The 18,779-nt window shown below is 39.2% G+C and overlaps 1 protein-coding gene across 5 annotated transcripts in view; it reads left to right on the plus strand.

Annotated features, from left to right (window-relative positions):
* Positions 1-960: 960 nt before the first annotated feature.
* The window catches only part of LOC148374600 (tensin-3), a 59,403-nt gene continuing 41,584 nt past the window's right edge, over positions 961-18,779 (plus strand). For 3 of the 5 annotated variants that reach the window (XM_088338469.1, XM_088338494.1, XM_088338485.1), the window contains exons 1-5: positions 987-1,273; positions 13,385-13,554; positions 13,701-13,751; positions 15,700-15,822; positions 18,423-18,487. In XM_088338469.1, the coding sequence (XP_088194595.1) occupies positions 13,405-13,554; positions 13,701-13,751; positions 15,700-15,822; positions 18,423-18,487 (389 nt within the window). In that variant the 5' untranslated portion in view covers positions 987-1,273; positions 13,385-13,404. Of the gene's footprint in view, positions 1,274-13,384; positions 13,555-13,700; positions 13,752-15,699; positions 15,823-18,422; positions 18,488-18,779 lie in introns of those variants that run through there. The other 2 variants (XM_088338478.1, XM_088338503.1) reach the window with 2 other exon arrangements.

The following is an 18,779-nucleotide window of genomic DNA, read 5'->3' on the forward strand; positions in this document are numbered from 1 at the left end:
CTAAAATGACTTCCTGTCTGATTTTTGGGGGAATGTGATAGAACAGTAAAGCACAGGGCATTTGAACCTTTTATAGATATCATTGTTGAACATGTTGTACATATTTATTTTGTCAAAATGATGTTTCCTCTTCTGAATTTTTGTCTCTCATTTTATCCATTGGTAATTTGGCAGTTCATTTTTGCGTAATAAGCTATTTGGTAGAGCACATAACAGTTTTCAATACATGTAATTTTCTGAACATTTCCGCTTTTAATCCCTGGTTAGTCACAATAAAAAAAGCTCATCTATGTAATAAGAAATAGCAATGGTAAGACACTAACTTATTATATTGAGTGTCTTTGTTGTGACTTGTTCCTACTAAACCTAATATTGCTCGAAAAAAAATCAAACATACTTTGTAAAAATTGTTCGCTGCAAATCCTGGAAGACTTGAGGGCTGCCTGTGTTGTGACTCCGCACAACACCAGTTCCTCCGTTTGATTGCAGATAAACATTGCCGTCTTATGTCTTCATCAAAAGAGATGCAATTCCAAATCGATCATAAAAGCTTGCTCTCTACGCAGGAGTTAATCACCATGGTAAAAAGTGGCGGATGTAGCCTTCTGTCGTGGTATTTGTTTCAACTCAACTGCCTATTCAACTGCCATGCGCTCAAGTGGCTCCCACCGTCCGTCATGGCTCTCTGTCCTTCAGAGAAGGCAACGTGTTAAGGGACTATATGACAAATGATAAATGACCGCTTGAGGGTGCAGTATCATTCATAAATAATTTTAGACCAGGCTGCACACGGTACGATTTAGGTATGGGGGCGTGCAGGACAGGTCTCGTCCGGTGGAGGAGTGTCTGGAGCAAATGTGCGTGTGAACAAGCGGGGGGAGGAGGCTGGAGCGGGGCTGGTCTGGAGTGAGAGGATTGGGGGGCGTGGGTAACGGAAGGGAAATGGTCCTGCGGAGCGGTGGGAGGACCATCCCCATGCCAGGACTTGCGGCTTTTGCAGCGTGGAGCTTCAAAACGGAGAAAAGAGTGCAGGGGTAGCGAGTAGAAGTTTAGTGGAACATTGCAAAAAACTCTACGACTACAATCGGTCTCACTGGGCTGACCTCTTGAATCCCCTCCGTTTTTTTTTCAAACATCAAGGTTGGGATGAACGTGCTTCATGACGGGCTGAGGGTTCTTTGACCTCATTCAAATAGTTTTTTCGCCTTTACTGCCTCTCTGACTGACAAAGGAGTGTGTCTTCAGGAAGTTCGTCCTCGCAGCCAAAGCAAAAGTAAGGCTGAACTTTCCTCGTTTCTTTCTTCCTATTCCCTTCGTCTGGTCAATCATTACCAGCAGCGGGGAGAGGTTTTAATAGTGGCGCACAGTGGCGCTTCTTTACTCCCTGCAGACTCATTTCATTGGCCCCTGAGAAGTAAAACAAAGTTTCACTTAGTATTTACTTTAGACCTGTTTCTTAATGCGCTCGTGTGTGTGTTCGTTCGTTACTTTCAACGGGAGACTGAGAACAGAGAAGGGAGTCATTCTAACTGTGCTCTCTGTTAAAGTACTTTGAAAAAAAACTTGTTATTGGAAATGATGCCAGTCAGGCCGACCTTCTCAAGAATTGGGTTGAAACCTATTGCTTGTGGGCCATTCATGAGCATTTAGTGTGGCCCTTTACTTCAACAAAGATACTGAAATCTATTGCAATAAACTGCTTTAAGATAACCACAATAAAGAAATAGAATATACCAACATTTGGCAGGAGTGAACCCTTCATATTTTTGGCTTGTGAAATCTTGAGAGATTGCAAACAAACACTTTGCCGAGACACTCCATATCTATTTTGTTTTTGGGCATCAAACCACTCGAAGATCTCTTCCTCTGTTTCATGACATTTTCTTTTATTTCCAGGCATGCAAAAAAAAAAAAACTTTCACAATACAAAAAAACAAATTCAGCACACGTTTACCAGAAATTCCGTGCTCACATTTGCCCGATTGGTTCCTGTTAGATTGTTGTTACTGTATAAGTCACCCAGTATTTACTTTAGACCTGTGTCCCAATGCACTCATGTGTGTGTTTTCGTTTGCTACTTTCAACAGGAATCTGAGAACAGAGAAGGGAGTCATTCAAACTGAGCGCTCAGAGAAAGTACTTTGAAAGAACTTGTTGGAAAGGCTGAACTTTTCGAGTGTTGGTTCGAAAACTATGGCGAGTGTGCCCTTAATGACCGTTTAGTTTGGTCCTTTGGTACATCACATGTCATTCTCACATGGTCAAAATATTGAATTTATTTGTTGGATATGTTCATCAAATTTAATCAATTAATAATTTAAAATACTTGTATAACTACTAGATAGATCAGCAACACACTGATTGTATAATTACTAGGCAACTATTTTTATGAACTGACTTTAAATACGATTTCATATTGCAGAAAAAATGTGGATATTTCGACAAAATTATGAGTCATAATTTTGGTAAATTAAATTTGTTTTTGCTCAGTAAATTATGAATATGATTTTAACTGCTAACTGTTAAACAAAAGAGCAATTTCTTTTCTTCCAGATAACGTGACACTGGATGGTAGAAAGTGTTTGGCTTGAAACAGTGATTTTACTTAATAATTTTTAAACATTTACCTGCGTGTCATAGTCCCTAACGATTGTTAAGTTCTAAAATTCAGGAAATGAAATGCAAACCATTTTACAGCTCATTAACTAATGGACAAGATAATGACTAGATCAATCAAATAATTATAATGTTTTTTTGCAACTCTAGTTTGAACCCATGGAGTGTGATTAGACGTCAAGGTTCTTTATTCATTTCACACTCTTATATAAATATATATTTTTTCATAACCTTTTGGTAAACCATGTTTTTAAAAATATAGATAGAACAAAAGCTTTAGCATTTCAGGCTTTTGCGTTGCCTTTATGTCTTTTGCACCGGTTCCTTGTTTGGCGCACTATGGTGCAGCTCATAACGCGAAACACATGCCCTCATTATTGTAGCCGGGAGTCTTTTTAAAGGATCAAAAAAAACAAAACAAGGCTCGCTCTCTCTCTTTTGGGCATCAGTGTTTACTCTGATCAATCTGAGATTGTCTTTGTAGCACACATCTGCTGTGTTGTCAGTGTCGCCTCAGGGCAGCTATCATTCGGACTGCAAGTAGCAGCCCACTTCCGTCGCAAGAGCAAGCAGCGGGCAAATTCTCAGCTCTTTGGCCCTTCAGTCTTTCACTTGTTGATCTTTTGCTGCGTGGTTGTTAGATTGAGCCGCACGCCTCTATCGACACCCTCTTATGCGGTGGGTCATCCCCAAAACAGCTTCAACATTAATTACAGGTCAAAAAAGATTTTTTTTTTGTTTGTTTTAAACTGCCAATTATGGCTTTTGTGTTGGTTTTGTTTTGAGTAGCTGAGTGGCGATTGGAGGTGCCGATTTTGTGACAGAACGTTTGGCAAAAGGGAGTAGTCGCCACTCGGCTGCCATGTGCAAACCATTAGAGTGAGAGGAAGGACGGAGAAATGCTTGAGATGAAAAGTGGGAATGCAATCCATTTTGGGACACATTCCATCTATGACCTTGGGATAGGAATTGGTAATGAGGGTTTGCCTCAGCAGCCTCTGGGCTCTATTTTTTTCGGACCCAGTAGGAGGGCTGTGTTGTTTTTCCTACAATTCATAAAAAAGTGTGACAAATACATGTTTGCCTTCCAACTCTACCCTATAAACTTGCTAAAAATACAAACTTCTCCTAATGCATGGCTTTTTCTCCTTGGGTTTACGGTTTTGTTTATGTCAAATGGGTGTCATAGGCTTAATGTGAGCTTGCCCGCGGACATAACAGGAAAAGGCAAGACCAGACTTCGACCTTATTATGATTCGATTTTTTTTTCACTTAAGACATGTTTTTCTACAGTTTGAGGTAGAGGCTCCTGCCAAGAATGAAAATATTTGGATGTGTGATGGTTTTACTGCTATTTGTGTGGTTCTTTGATTTCAACCAAGAGGAGTCATGGAAGTAGGCCTTAATTCAAGGAACAATTGAACATTTTATTGTTTCCCCTTTGTTGTTGTTACTGTAAATTTAAGGAAACAAATGACTGCATCCATGTTACAACAGCAGTGAGATGTACAACATTCATATATATTTATATAGCCAAAGAATATATTAATAGTTTTATATTTAAGAGTATGATATTGTAATTATCGGATCCACAATACAAGAACTGCAAATGTCCAAATTAAAACTTAAGTATGCCCATTTCGGATTTGCAAAAAAAAACATAGAAATAACACATCACTGGTATCTTATCAGATCCGTCACGGTATTGGCAACAGTCTGGCCTGCAGTATTGATATCAAAAAGGAGTCAAATACCATTCGGCGTTTCCTATCCGTCCATTTTCTGAACTGCTTATCCTAATTAGGGCCTCTTGGGGGTGGGTGCTTGGTGGCCTAGTGATTTTATATTTCGTGTTGCTACGTCATATCAGTCGAGAGGGGTGACCTACAGCAAGACAAACATACACAAAAACAAAGAAAGGGTAAAGTAACAAAAACACAAAAAAAATGACCATGGCCAACCCAAATGCCCAAACACCCAAACAAGTCAAGCATCTCAGCACCCAAGTTGGTCATGCTTTCGTCCCTCCAGGTAAAACGGGACACGAGAAAGCGGCCATGTCACTCAGGTCAGGGTGACACAACACACTTCTGTCACCTCAAGTCTGACCTGTAAAAAACAGCCCTGTGCCAAAGTTTCAAGGACCAATGGCAACTCTTTGGCTAACCACGTCAACATAAATGTGCCATGGTTGAATCTCAGCAACTGAGTTGGACAAACTAGAGGAATCCAACTGTTTTCACTAAAATTTCATAAATGTGTAGCTCTTGAAGAACAAGCAAGTTGAACTGCCAAATAGCAGTCAGATTCCTATTCATCAGTCAACACAAGCGGAGAATGCCTAGAAATTGTGTCGCAGGTGGATGCGGTAATGGTATAACACACACAAAGAACTGCCAATGGGGGGTTAACCGGGACCATTTGACGAAAGGCGGCCACTGCTTTGGCGGTAAAACACGATGCTGACCGACCAAAAACATGCAGTGAGCAGCAAGGCTAACCAGGAACTGATAGATAGATAGATAGATACTTTATTCATCCCCGTAGGGGTATTCACACTTCCAGCAGTATGCTTGTGTTGAAAATAAAATACTAATAAAGTAAACGGGATATAATACATAAATACCCAATGTAACGTGTTGATATAGAGTATTTAAATAGTGCAATACAAACTTTAATAAAAATATGGTAATATGCAAATGTGGGGTGGGGTTTAATGTGGGCTTTTACTCCCCCCGGGCGGAGTTAAAGAGCCTCATGGCATGAGGAAGAAATGATCTCAGTCTGTCCGTGGAACAAGACAGCAGTCTGTCGCTGAAGCCGCTCTTCCGTTTGGAGATGATGCTGCGTAGTGGATGTGATGAATTGTCCATGATTGACCGCAGCTTTTTTAGTGCCCGCCTCTCAGCTACAGTTATTAGGCTGTCCAGCTCTGTGCCCACAACAGAGCCCGCTTTCCTCACCAGTTTATTAAGACAAGAGGCATCCTTCTTCTTGGCGCTGCCTCCCCTGCCTCGTGATAATGAGAAGTGTCAACAACTACGGCGACAAAAGCGGAGCAGGCCGTGATTAAACAATCCAAGGAACATAGCAACACTGGCGCTAACGCCAGGCCAGACGATCAATAACACGCTGAGGAAGAAAAAGCTCCAACGGCTATGACGGAAAATATCCTATTGACATGGTAATATCTGCATTAACGGCAGGCTAGCTGGCCAAACGAGCACCATCTGGGCGCAAACAAAACCGGAAAGCCCTTGGCAGCCCCGATGTTAGCGGGGAGCTGGCTCAACAAAAATATACCAACCACGACACAAGCGAAGAACAACACAAACAAAACACCAAAAATGCCTTCTTAAAAGGGGTTTGTTTTTGAGCTAGTGTCACATGTTGTGTCAATGATATCCGCCATATCGTTGTGTTCCCCCATCATGTCACAGCTCTACAGCAAACAAGCCAGATGAGTCAATTTGGAGATGATATTTCTTGTGTTTCCCGCACCGTGGAATATTATCCAACATATTTATTTAATTGTGGGTAGGAACACTACATGTTCTGTGCTTGGAAAAAAAAATCTATTTGGGGATACCTTTAAAGGCAACGTGTGGTCAGTATGTCAGCAAAGTTTACAACTGACGTAGCTCACATTAATTGGCAGCGTGTGTATTTGTTGTCTTAGAATTAGCTTAGACATGGGAGGATTGAAGTTTTGGGGGTATGAAACCCTTAGATTGCATTCATATGTCTGCACGCATGACGTTTCCGTAGTAATTGAGGTTTCTTAAACCGGGCTAAAATCACTGAATGACTCACAAATGGGCAACTGGTAACCCTCGCTCGATTGCTTACATTGTAAAACTATATGTATTTGGGGGGGTTGGGATAATGTTCTTGGCTTCCTTCGCTATGGCATACTTCGATCCAGATTTTTCATGTTGGTTGGTTAAAAATGTTGCAGGTACATTTTGTGAGGGTTGCGTAATGCTTATATTGCTGGAAACTGAATATCATGTTGCTTCATGTTTGTTCAAGGTCTGAAGCTGTTTTTTGCTATGAATTTGCAGTGTAATGTTAATGTTCCTTAATTTACAATGCTTTATTTATTTTCATAGGGTAGCAACACAACATGAATTTGCACATCCATCTGAATGAACTTTAGGCTGTTGCTAATGCAGTAGTTGAAACACAAGTGCAGTAAAATGTGTCCGAAGGGCCATAAACTTTAAACAATAAAATTCAAAACAGTCCACGAGTCAGTATCTGAGTTCATTATTGTGTCTTCCCACGCCAGACTAGTTTTGCATGATTCTTTAACAACAATTCAAATAAATGGAAGACTTTTCTTATATAGATTTGTGTCAGGAAAATATTTATGCATATATTTTGAGCTGAACAAGTTTAGTTGTTCCCTCTCTTTGCCCATGAAAGGCTAAAGGATTTGGATTGTATTTGATCCCGAATCATGAGTGATGCATTACCTAAAACATTTAATGCCTTAAGCTTGTTTTCCTCATCTTCCTCCTCAACAGTATTTTTTTGTCTTAACAATCTTCAGTGATGATGACCACATCACCGTCAGTCATGGAAAACATAGCCTGGGAGCTTGTCAAAGCATGACAGCAACGGGCAAAATAAAACACTGACAATTATCTGAACGATTCAACCCCCTCTTTCATTGAGACAGCTAGGTGCAAGATTCTTCCCAAGTGTTGTCATCACAATGAACTCCAAAGAAGGAAAACAAAAATAGGCCGCTATTCAACCCATGTCTAAGACGTTTTAGAATCAAATTCTTTTTTCATGTCACGGCTGAATTGTCGGCCAGTTAAAAGGGCATGTCTCCACAAATACTGTAGTTGCTGGCCTGCTCTTGGCTAACACTTTTCACTTGCTCTCTTCTAAAGGTTTTTTAGAAACCCTTTTAGTTAATGTATTGAGAAGGACCTAGTCCAATTTCTTACCTGGAGGGCGTAAGAGCTTTGTGATCTAGACACACACAAATCCCCCAAACATCCTGACCCTAATAAACCTGTCCCAGCTTGTTCAGAGTAGACTAGATTTTCCAAATATTGTTTGTCAGTATTGCAAAGACACCCCCCTATCTTGGATCCTCTGCCATGGGTGGCCTTGACATTTGAGCTCCTTAATAAAGTTTATCCCTCCTGATTTTGTGAGCTAATGTCGTGTCTCATACCTGAACAATGCAGGCATAGCAAATTAAAGAGCAATTACCTTTTAGTGCGTGCTTGGGCAAGTCGCTCAACTTGGCTTGAACGGTAATGAGAAACGTGGTCTTGGATAAAGCTTATTCTCAAAGGCTGCACATATTGTTTCCCTAAGCATCATCAAGCCCCCATTCAACATCTAGACATAGTGTACAGTATTTTCTTGTCGCCTGTAAAACTTGTACTATGAAACTAAAGCATTTTACAGAAAGCAATGATCAGGAAAAGATCAGTAGTTTTCTAAAGTATTACACTCTATGTTGTTCACAGTCAGTAATATCTAACTATTTACTATTGGATTGCTGTATTCTGTAACAACAGTGAATGTTTTAAGACATCGATGCAATTTTGATTTTGAACTTTCTGTTTATATTTTAAAATGCGTACTACCTATAGAAAACCCTGGAGCAGGAGCCACGATCTGAACCTAGGAACTCTGGACCCAAATATTGCTCTAAAATAATACAATAATAATTGAGTGCAAAAAAACATGTCACATAAGTTCTAATGTTGCAGATTTAGTGGAGAATTGTGTTGTTAAAAGATGGAGACTTTCAATGGAAACACCTGTTTTGACTGCAATTGCCAATTTGCTGAATTCTTAGCCATGCTCCATTGCTTTGCTAAATTTAAAGGAATTGATTCCTTTTCTTTTGGCTATCGTACCTGCCCAGCGTATTTACAGTATTTACCTGTAATACACATAATCTACATACAAGAACGCCATTTCTGGGTTGTACAGACACCACAATAACATGAATTTCGTTGTCACAGCTTATCCCATGTTGTAACAATGACAATAAAGGCATATTCTATTCTATTCTATTCTATTCTATTCTAAATATAGGTAATAACAGAATGTCTGGTTGACAGCTACCTGAGGTCAACATCATTAATAAGCTGGATATAAATGTGTTCTAAGCCTAGATTTACACACTTCCACCAAAGTTGCAGATCGACTCACAGTGGGCAGAGCATTCCACAGCACCTGGGCCAAAATTGAGAATGTTTTTAAACTTTTGATTTCTTCTTGACTCTTGGGATCGCTCATAGAACAGCGTTTTCCGAGCAAAAGCTTCAAATAGACGCATCGTTGTAAATCTGAAAATATGAAGGGGCCAGTCAATTAGTTTTGTATTTTTAAAAAGTTTTGTATAATACCAACATAACCTTTGAATTACTGCACATCTTAAATTGACAGTGAGCCAGTGCAGGTCAGCTAACGGGCCGGTCACACAGACGTTTGCGGCTGAATCACAGCCAGAAATTTCTGCCTGTGAGGCGGACGCTATTGGACGCTTTGAGATCGCCATACAGACGAGATACAGCATTGCCTAACACGCAGTAGGAAATTCGCGCGCGGGTGGCAGCGCAATACTTTTTCGCGCTGCTCAATTCTTCAGAGCGTGGGTACACAGCCTTTCACGAGCGTATCGAGGCTGAACCACGGCCGGAAATTTCTGGCCGTGAAGCAGACGCTGTTGGGCGCTGTTGGACGTTTTGAGACCGCCATATAGACGAGATACAGCAGTGCTTTACTCGCGGTCGGAAATTCGCACGCAGTTGGCCAAGCGAAAAAGTTTTGAGCTGCTCAAAAGTTTGAGCACGTGTTAAACCGCGTGCCGCACACGTGGTCAACACGAGGTAATGACGCGGAAATGACGCGGAACGACGTGCTCTGGCCGCGGCCAGGGCGTGGTTACACATGGCTAGGACGGGAAATTTCAGCAGGTAATCGTGGGTGGAGCATGGTAATAGCATGTTCTGCGCCTGTATCGCAGTGTTATTACGTGAAATTAGCGTGTTACGCGTGTGACAGTCAAACGCCTTTCTCCGCGTATATACAGCGCGATTTGCCGAGCACACGTCAGTTGTGCTCGAGACGTCAAGGGGGTGAACATGGATCCCCGTCAGCGTAGTGACCTCGTCTTAATCCATTTTTATTTCTTGACCTTTCTTTTCAAGATAATATAATAAAAATGATGCCATAGCTTGAAATCTTGATCTTCACGGGACTGTGTCTTGAGCGGTTATGATTTCTACAGCCCGGTGTTATCCGAGAAATGCATCCCTGCCGAGATTTGCATCCCCTCGCTACTACAACCACTTTTACCTCGTTTTATCTCACTTTTAGGGAATGTAATGGCGAACATATAACCAAAACCACTTCGTCTTGCATTTGTTGGGAATGTAATACAACTTAAACCATTCCGTCTTTGTTTTTGTTGTAAACGTAATCGAACGGTAATGCACACCGTATTTAAATCCTCCCCCCCTCGCGTGAACGCGCATTCTGCTGCGCTTCCAACAAAAGCGATCGTATTCTATATAAAACGCTTATTGAAACAATAAAGCGAGCTAATTATAACAATTGGGAGATCCTAGTCTATATAACGCGTTTATTTAAACAATAAAGTGCGCTCGTATTCTACAAAATGCGTTTGTTAACGCGGATGAAAAAGTCAAAAGCGATCGCGGCAGAATGCGCGTTCACGCGAGGGGGTGGGGGGTGGGGGTGTTGCGTAGGAGTCGGATTTGGGCACAACACCGGCTCGGGAGCTTTTATACCCGTGGTCCACACGAGAAAATGACGCAGAAATGACGCGATGAGGAAGCGGAACAGTCGCCGGCGTCTGTTTTGCGGGCATACCACCGATGAACAGCGGGTTGGCCAATTTTGCGCATTTTCCATCGCGGGCAACCACGGGCAAAAAAAAAACGCAAAAGTTTAGCCGTGATTCAGCCGCAAACGGCTGTGTGACCGGCCCCTAAAATCGGGGTAATGTTATAAAACTTTCTTGTGTAAGTTATAAGCCTGACTGCAGCATTTTGTTCCAGCTGCAGGCTTTTGAGGCTAGACTTTGGGAGACCTGAGAGTTGTACATTTCCAGTCATAGAGACAGGAGGTAACAAACACATGGATTATAATCTCAACATCAGACTGGGACACCATATAATTTTTGCAATGTTGTGAAGATAGAAAAATATTTTCTAGTCATGTTTCAATGTGTAAGTGAAACAACAGATAAGGGTAAAATGTGACACCTAATTATTTGACTGATTCACTCGGGGTGTAGTTACATTTACGAAGGTTCAGAGCAGTGCTTGAGAACAAATCACCGCATTGACTGGACCAATTAATAACATTTTATTTTTTTCAGGGTTGAGGCGCAAGATGTTAAGTGACAGATACATTTGCGTGTAATCTGCATAGCAAAGGAAACGAATTAGACTTGCGAGTAATATCAATTGACAAAAGCAAATAAACACTGAATAGAAGGGGACCAAGTATCATGCCCTCTAGAAAGCCATGTGTAACATGAAAAGATGATGTGTATTTGTTGGCTTTACAAGCATTCAAGGTGGTAAAACATTTTTTGTTAGGTATTAAATGGTATTCTTGTCTATGCGGGTGTTCAAAACAGCTTTGTAATAGTGCTCTATTGCTGGTTTAAGTGTAGGATTTGATCCAACCTTACACGGCTTGTCTTTTAAAATCCCTTTTATCTATCTACAAATGACACACCAAATAAACCAAGACTTTCACAACTTTGGGTCACACACAGGTTAAGTGTTGGTTAGATACCAATCTAATCTTCAGTTAACAAAGCACTTTGACACATCCAAAACAGTACAAAGACCTTTCTCCATCCCACCCCTGCCCTGGAGATAGTTGGACTAACTACGGGCTATTCCGTTCATTAATTTGCCATTAGTCAACATTTTTTCTCCAGATGTCTGAAGTGAAGTGGGCTAAACCTGTTATTTTTGTGCAATCCCTAGCGGGCTCACGGACAAGCTTCCGTGCACACTCCCCGAAAACCCCAGCTTCGTTTCCCCCAGTGATGACCTCTCCAGACACATAACCTCTTTCATTCAGCTCCATGGCTCCCTTTCGGGCCCCCTTCAAAGTGCTGGGATGTAGCCTCCAGTCATTTCACAATTGACTGTCAGACACATTCTTGACTGTCAATGGTTTAATCACACCTAACAATCCGATGGTCATATGAGAAGGATGATGATGTCTTTTAACCTCGTTTAGAAATGTGAAACTGTTTGCGTGCTTGTCTTTGGACCGCATCCCAAATTTCACTTATCAAGAAAATGTTATTGGCGCCATGGGATTAATAATCTAATCTTGGTCATAAAATCTCTTCATGTTAACTGCACAATAAAATGAACAATTCAAAGTACACGGAATAACTTTTTTTTTTTAAACTTGTTGACTGATTGCGAACTCAGCATCAACATATTATCAATATGGGAATCTGTCTGTTAAGAACTTATTAATTAAATGACCAAACTTCTTTCTTTGTAAGATGATCAGCAACACATAATAAAAGGAATGAATCATTTCAAACACTTAAAATGCAGCGATAAAATAAACGGTTATGTTGTCCTTGGGAGTTTTCCACTCAACAGTGAATATTTAAACTAGGGCAATATGGGCCCCCCAAAAAACCTTTAGAAGAGAGCAAGTGAAAGAATGAAAGTGTTAGCCAAGAGCAATTTTTATTGATTTTAACCAAGAAAATCAGTTCAACTCATCAGACATTTAATTAAAGGAGGTTTGAAAATACATCCTGTGAAAAATGTTCGGACAACAAAAATTGATTTTAAATATCGGTACGTTTTATGGAAAAGATTCATTGCCTGTGCAAGTAGTAATTGTAAATGGCTTTTGCCTAGCCTGCATCAATGCAGGTTAGGCAATCAGTTGTAAGTATTATTTACTATTATTATCATGAAAATCACAAAGTCTGATAGTTTCGAACTCAAAAGCAAATTTGGGATGAGACCCAACTCCAGAACAACGCACTTTAGCAATCAGAGCCCGCTTTCAGTGATTGAAATAGTTGTAAACCTTTAAATACCCCTTTGATATTTGGACCATTTTGCAAATTTCCAAATATATTTTTTTAAATGTCAAATTAATTTTAAATAGTCATTGTCAGTCAAATTACCCAAAAATGAATATTACTTTCCTTGCATTCCCTTCAATTTCAGGATTTCTTGTGTAATTATTTTCCGGGAAATTAATACATTGACAGGGCCTTTTTGTTAGGAAGCTGCAAAACAATCCAAAATACATCATGGTGACATGCGTTTCCTTCAGACCTTAAAGTTTGGACAACTTCTAAAAGTTTCTTTGCCCAAGGTCTTTTTATCTATTAATTAAGTTGACACGTCAGGAAGTCACTTGTCATGAGCTCAGTACAACACGCCATAAACCCAGACCAACGTGTTGTAACTGGAAATGTTGTTGTCATTCTAACTAGTATTGTATATCTCTTTGCCTTTAATCTATCCAAAGAAACAAGCTGATGCATCGCTTCGTCGTGGCGTTAAACTGACGGCGGTTGTTCTGCAAACACTCGCAATCTGATTCTTAGGGTCACTCTCCGAGCGTATCGGCGAGACACTTGGATACAGCCACAAGCGTTTAGGACTTTGACCGTCAAATATTGACTAGAGTAAAGTCACCTGTCGCAACTGATGGTGGTGTGAAGTGGCTGCAACGGTATATTTCCCTTTTGTGACAGGAGAGTGTCTAGGTTTCAGAATGGAGGAGGGATATGAGCTGGACCTTACGTATATCACGGAGCGCATTATCGCTGTGTCTTTTCCTCGGGGATGCCTGGAGGAGATCTACACACACAACCTGAAGGATGTCACGCGGATGCTCAAGTCGAAGCATGCAGATAATTACCTGGTCAGTGATAATAATCAAATGCCAACTATTAGTTGTTGCTTTTTGCACTTGTGTCAAAGAGCTGGGTTGTAAACAAGTGCTATTAAAGTGTATAATATCATGTTTCCAAAATAAGCAGATTGATTTACTTCCCGTGTTTCCGACAGATTATCAACCTGTCAGAGAAAAGACATGACCTGTCAAGAATGAATCCAAAGGTACAGTTTTGAGCTTCTCCTAGTTTGTCGTCATATGTCAGACTTAGTTGTAGTGGCGCAGGGCAGTTTGAAATCAGACTGTCTAAGACAGGGGTTGGGAACGTATGGCTTGCGAGCCAGATATGGCTCTTTTTATAAGTACACTTGGCTCAGAGATGTACTAAAGTCCAAAGTAATCTCTTCTCTGACTTTAGTATTTTAGTGTGCATGAAGCCAAAGCGACACTGTAAACCAACTGTTAGTCCAATTAACTGCAATTTACACTCACTATGTTAGAACAAAGAATCTGTGTTTGCTTTTAAGACACTTTGTGATGAAAAGCTGCAGAACAAACTTTAAGCATCCGAAAACGCCAGCCAAGCACTCAGATAAATTTGATTGGATGAGCAGTAATGGCGGGCGGAGCTATGCACACATAGCAGAGTCCCCAATATACACCCGTTTCTGTCTGGTTTCTAGTATTTTGTGACATTTTTACAAAAGAACTTTGCTTGCACCTTGTTTTGAAACCATTATTTACGACAAAAATGATGGTCAAAATGAGCCTCAACGATCTTAAGTAACTGTTGTAAAGAGACACATTTGAAATAGTATATTTGTTGACATGGGGCACAGGCCCTAGCATTATCATTTTATCATAGATTTTATTAAATCATCAAATGTCCCACAGTCAAATAAAATGTGCTGAAGAATTACCTGTTGTCTGGGAAGGGTTTTGTGGTTGTATTTGCTTTTGTTCTAAAATATATGGTGTAGCTCATAAAAATAAAAGGAAAAAATGCAAAATATTTTGCTTTCATGGCTCTTTGAGTCAAAAAGTTCCCAACCCCTGGTCTAAGATCTAAAAGTCCACTACTAAACTATAGTAAAATTGCAATTTTTCTAATAAAGCAATCGCCTCAAAAACAGTAATTTTGTCCGTAAATCCCGAAAATAACCGAGCTTCGAACGTTGCTGAACCATGTGTACTGCATTTCTTCAGGGGTGTTTAAAAGTTGTCGAAATTTTGTGCCACAGTTGTGTTCGTAATTTCTAGCAGTTGTGGTCGTGACTTGTCCTAATTGATGGCAGTCCAACATGTTCAAAATGTCCCTGCTTCAATGGCGTCAACTACTAATAATCAAAACAAATTAAGAAAACATTTGTAACACATTAGAAAGAGTTAGTGACAAAGCTGTAAGACAGCTGTGGGATACAGACAAATCGCACTATTCAAAATTTTAGGTTGTAACCCAGTAGAATAGTCCACCATAAATAATACATTTTTGGTTTAATTGTATTTTGGGGGGGTTGGAAATACTTTTTCACACAAAAACTTTTTCGAGAAGAAAAATAATTAAAAAATGGGGCAGTTTCATCATTTTGAGTCTCCATAGTTTGTATCCTTCCTTGTGCTTTACAACATCTGTTTTTAGTTGCACAACACAATACAGCGGTAAAATATTACACTGTGTCCCTTTAACCGTTAGAAAAAAACCTAAAAACATTTTAAGAAAATGTAAGTTCCTTAAATATAAATGATATTAATCAAAATAAATGCTACAAATAAAATTACAGTTTGTAATGATTCAGCAAAATTAATTTTTGAATCTATTATTCTTTTGTGCAGTCCCTTCTCAGGGTTTCTTCACTTTCTTCATGTTGAGGTTTTTGAGTTTTTCCTTGCCCTCATGTAGGTTTTAGATCAGGGGATGGTGTAATAATGGTTTGTAATAATAATATGACTTGACAAACATATTACTCAAAATTTGGGACAGCGATACAAACGTAGGAGGTGATCTTTTTCTTGGTATTAGATTAATAATTCGGTATCTTTAAATCTAATCGATACATTAAGAAAAATACAGAAATGCATTGATATCCATGATTTCCTTTTTTTTTTGTTTAATAATGTAATAATAATGTTTGAATTATATTGTGATATAATGATGTTGCTGTGTGCTTTCAGACTCTGGACACAGGCTGGCCTGACATGCATGCCCCGCCTCTAGATAAGATCTGCACCATATGTAAAGCAATGGAGAGCTGGCTCCATGCCGACCCGCTGCATGTGGTAGTGATCCACTGCAGGGTAAATTCACAAAACTGGCTTCATGATCGTAAAGGCTTATTCATTATTTAGGATTGTTGCTTCGTGTTTTTCTTTCCTGAAAAACTTGATTTCATATCATATTGTTGTGGGGTGTGTAAGTTGCACAGGTATTTCTATTTGTTTGTATGTCAAATGAATGTCCTAACTTTAATATAATGTGAAATGTGTTTTCGAAAGAAATACCGTATTTTCGGCACTATAAAGGCGCACCCCAAATAACTAAAGTGATGTGTTTTTCATATACAACACGCATAGGATCAAAACTAATATAAAGGCTAGGATGGGACAAAAAATACTCAAAAAGTGCTGTTTTGAGTATTTATTAGTTCAAATATATCACAGAGCATAATTGCATTTGTCACAAATGCATATTTCATGCATACGTGAATTAAACCTTGATTGCGGTGTGAAGTGCAAAAAATCCTATCCACTAGACCACTACGAATGCATACAACACATGAAAAGGCATTCTCTTTTATTTCATCATCACACTATTTTTAGTCTTGGTACCAAATTGTTTAAGCTGTTATTGGGCCGGGCCTCGAGAATATTGTCAGACATGAAACCGGTCTGTGAAAATACAGTATTTACGAAATGCACGAGATTTTGAACTAGATGACAATAAAATTTGGTCGTCCTTGACTGAATAAAGAAAACATAATTGTAAGTAATTCGGTCTTCCTCGAAGCTATAAATAAACACTCGTGCTCTCGATTCGATTCCTGTTGCATTCAATGTTAAGCTATTTTGAACAACCATCCATGTCCCTGGAACCTGCTGGTTTGGATTCAGTGCTCTTACCATTTCCATCTGGTATAAAATGTATCCATTGATTCATTATTGCATAAATATGGTAAGTATTTCTAATTTTAGTGCGCCTTATGTGTACTCTCAAATGTATGGCCAATTCCGGGATTTTAGGTGCACCTTATGGTCTCGAAAATACAATATACAGTATATAATTTAAAAGATACACAAAACTTCACCTGACCTGACTGGAATTTACATATTGCAATCATATTATAAAATAACAACTTTTTTTTGAATGATTGCCTTGTCTACCTGTTGTTACAGATAAGAAAAATAAAAATAAATGAGATTTTTTTGCAGTGTGTAGTTTTGAATTATCTTTCTTTTTTTGCTGTATATGTACCATGTTTTATGTAGTTTGTCTAGTAAAATTACTAATAACACAAAAAACAGACAACCCTGCTCATTCCATTAATTAATTTTCTTACTTTACTAAAATGGAAAAACAAATTGTAATTGTTTCATGTTTCAGTAGCTGATAGCATTTGCTTGTTTAAAAAAAATACAATTTAAAAAAAAAGTTTCAATTTAGTCAATTTAGAATACCGTTCTTTCCACACTATAAACCACAGCCCTGTATTTTTTTTTATCGGATATTTTTTTCTTGTATAAGGCGCATATGATTCAAACTGCTGTAAGAGCTAGCATATTTTCCTTGTAAATTTTTATACACTTCTGGGAAATATTCGTGCACAGGCCAAAACTGACTAAATCATTGTGCGCAACGGAAATTGAACCCGGGTCGTGCCGTTCAGAGCGCCAAAACCAAACCACTAGATCAGTAGTGATACAGATTAGGTTTTATCTCTATGTCACACTACTTTTACTCGGTGCCAGAATGATGGGGAATGAAGAAATGATACATTTGTCCTTAAAGATGCAGTCTGCATTTACAACGCACTTCCCAGGTCACTTAAGACCTCCCAGAGCTCTTGACAATGTGCTTCACACTTACCCATTGACACACACACACTCACACACCAATTGCGGTGTCAGCCATTGAAAGCTCCTACCGGCTTATCGGGCGCATTAGGAGTGCAGTGTCTTGCCCAGGGACACTTCGACAAATAACTCGGAGGAGCCGGGAATTCAACCTGCGACCTCTCGGTCCCACGTTTAGCGCTCTAATTCCAGAGCTGCTCCTGCCCGATATATATATATATATATATATATATATATATATATATATATATATATATATATATATATATATATATATATATATATATATATATAAGATAGAAATAAATACAAAAAAGCATGACAAAAGAAACAACTCTGTTGTATCTGATAATGAATGGATCTTGGCGTTTATTCATAACATTAAGGACGACTTTCTGTTTTCGCCATTCTTTAACATTCATTTCTGGCCCCGTGAGTAAAAATAATGTGATAATGAGATGCACAAACTAGGTAGTATGCTGTAAAACCTTGTTTAGGTGCGCACACGTATTAATGCTGTATGGATTTTATATCTTATCCACCGTGATTTATAGTTATAAGGCACACTTAAACATTTCTCGCCAATTTGTTTTTTTAGGTGTGCTACGTTGTCCGAAAAATACGGTGCTTTAAATTTTAATAAAAATCATTCTTAAAATGAAGAAAATTATCTTCCAGTAAAACATGTAATCTTCAGTGTGTAATAGTGAACATATTAATTCTGGAATTTATGAATGATGTTTTTACTTGGAAAGATCCACTTAAAGTGCAAAATGTCAATGTTATGTCTAATGTGAATAATTGTCTCCTCTCTTCCTATTTCCTAGGGGGGCAAAGGGCGAATCGGTGTTGTCATTTCATCCTTTGTCCATTTCACGGATGTGTCTGCCAGGTAAGCGCTCATGTGTCTACAAATGTCTACGTTTGTGTTCCAGACACCGTTTATCATCATTTACCTCCTCCCTGTTGGCATTGAACAAACCACAACAATTCTATCTGACTCATTCCATGGACCACAAAAAGAGTCAAGTGATTTGTTTACTCGTTGTTACTCAAGGTCACCGGGATTCAGAGTCTGACAAAGAGAAAAAAAATGAAAACCACACCATTTAAGTGGTGAATCACCCCATATACTGTTACATGAATCAGCTTGAGAGAGTGAAAAAAAATAGCTGCTGGTCACG

Source organism: Urocampus carinirostris, chromosome 1, assembly GCF_059441175.1.
Source record: "Urocampus carinirostris isolate Australia breed hairy pipefish chromosome 1, RoL_Ucar_1.0, whole genome shotgun sequence".
Lineage (NCBI taxonomy): Eukaryota > Metazoa > Chordata > Actinopteri > Syngnathiformes > Syngnathidae > Urocampus > Urocampus carinirostris.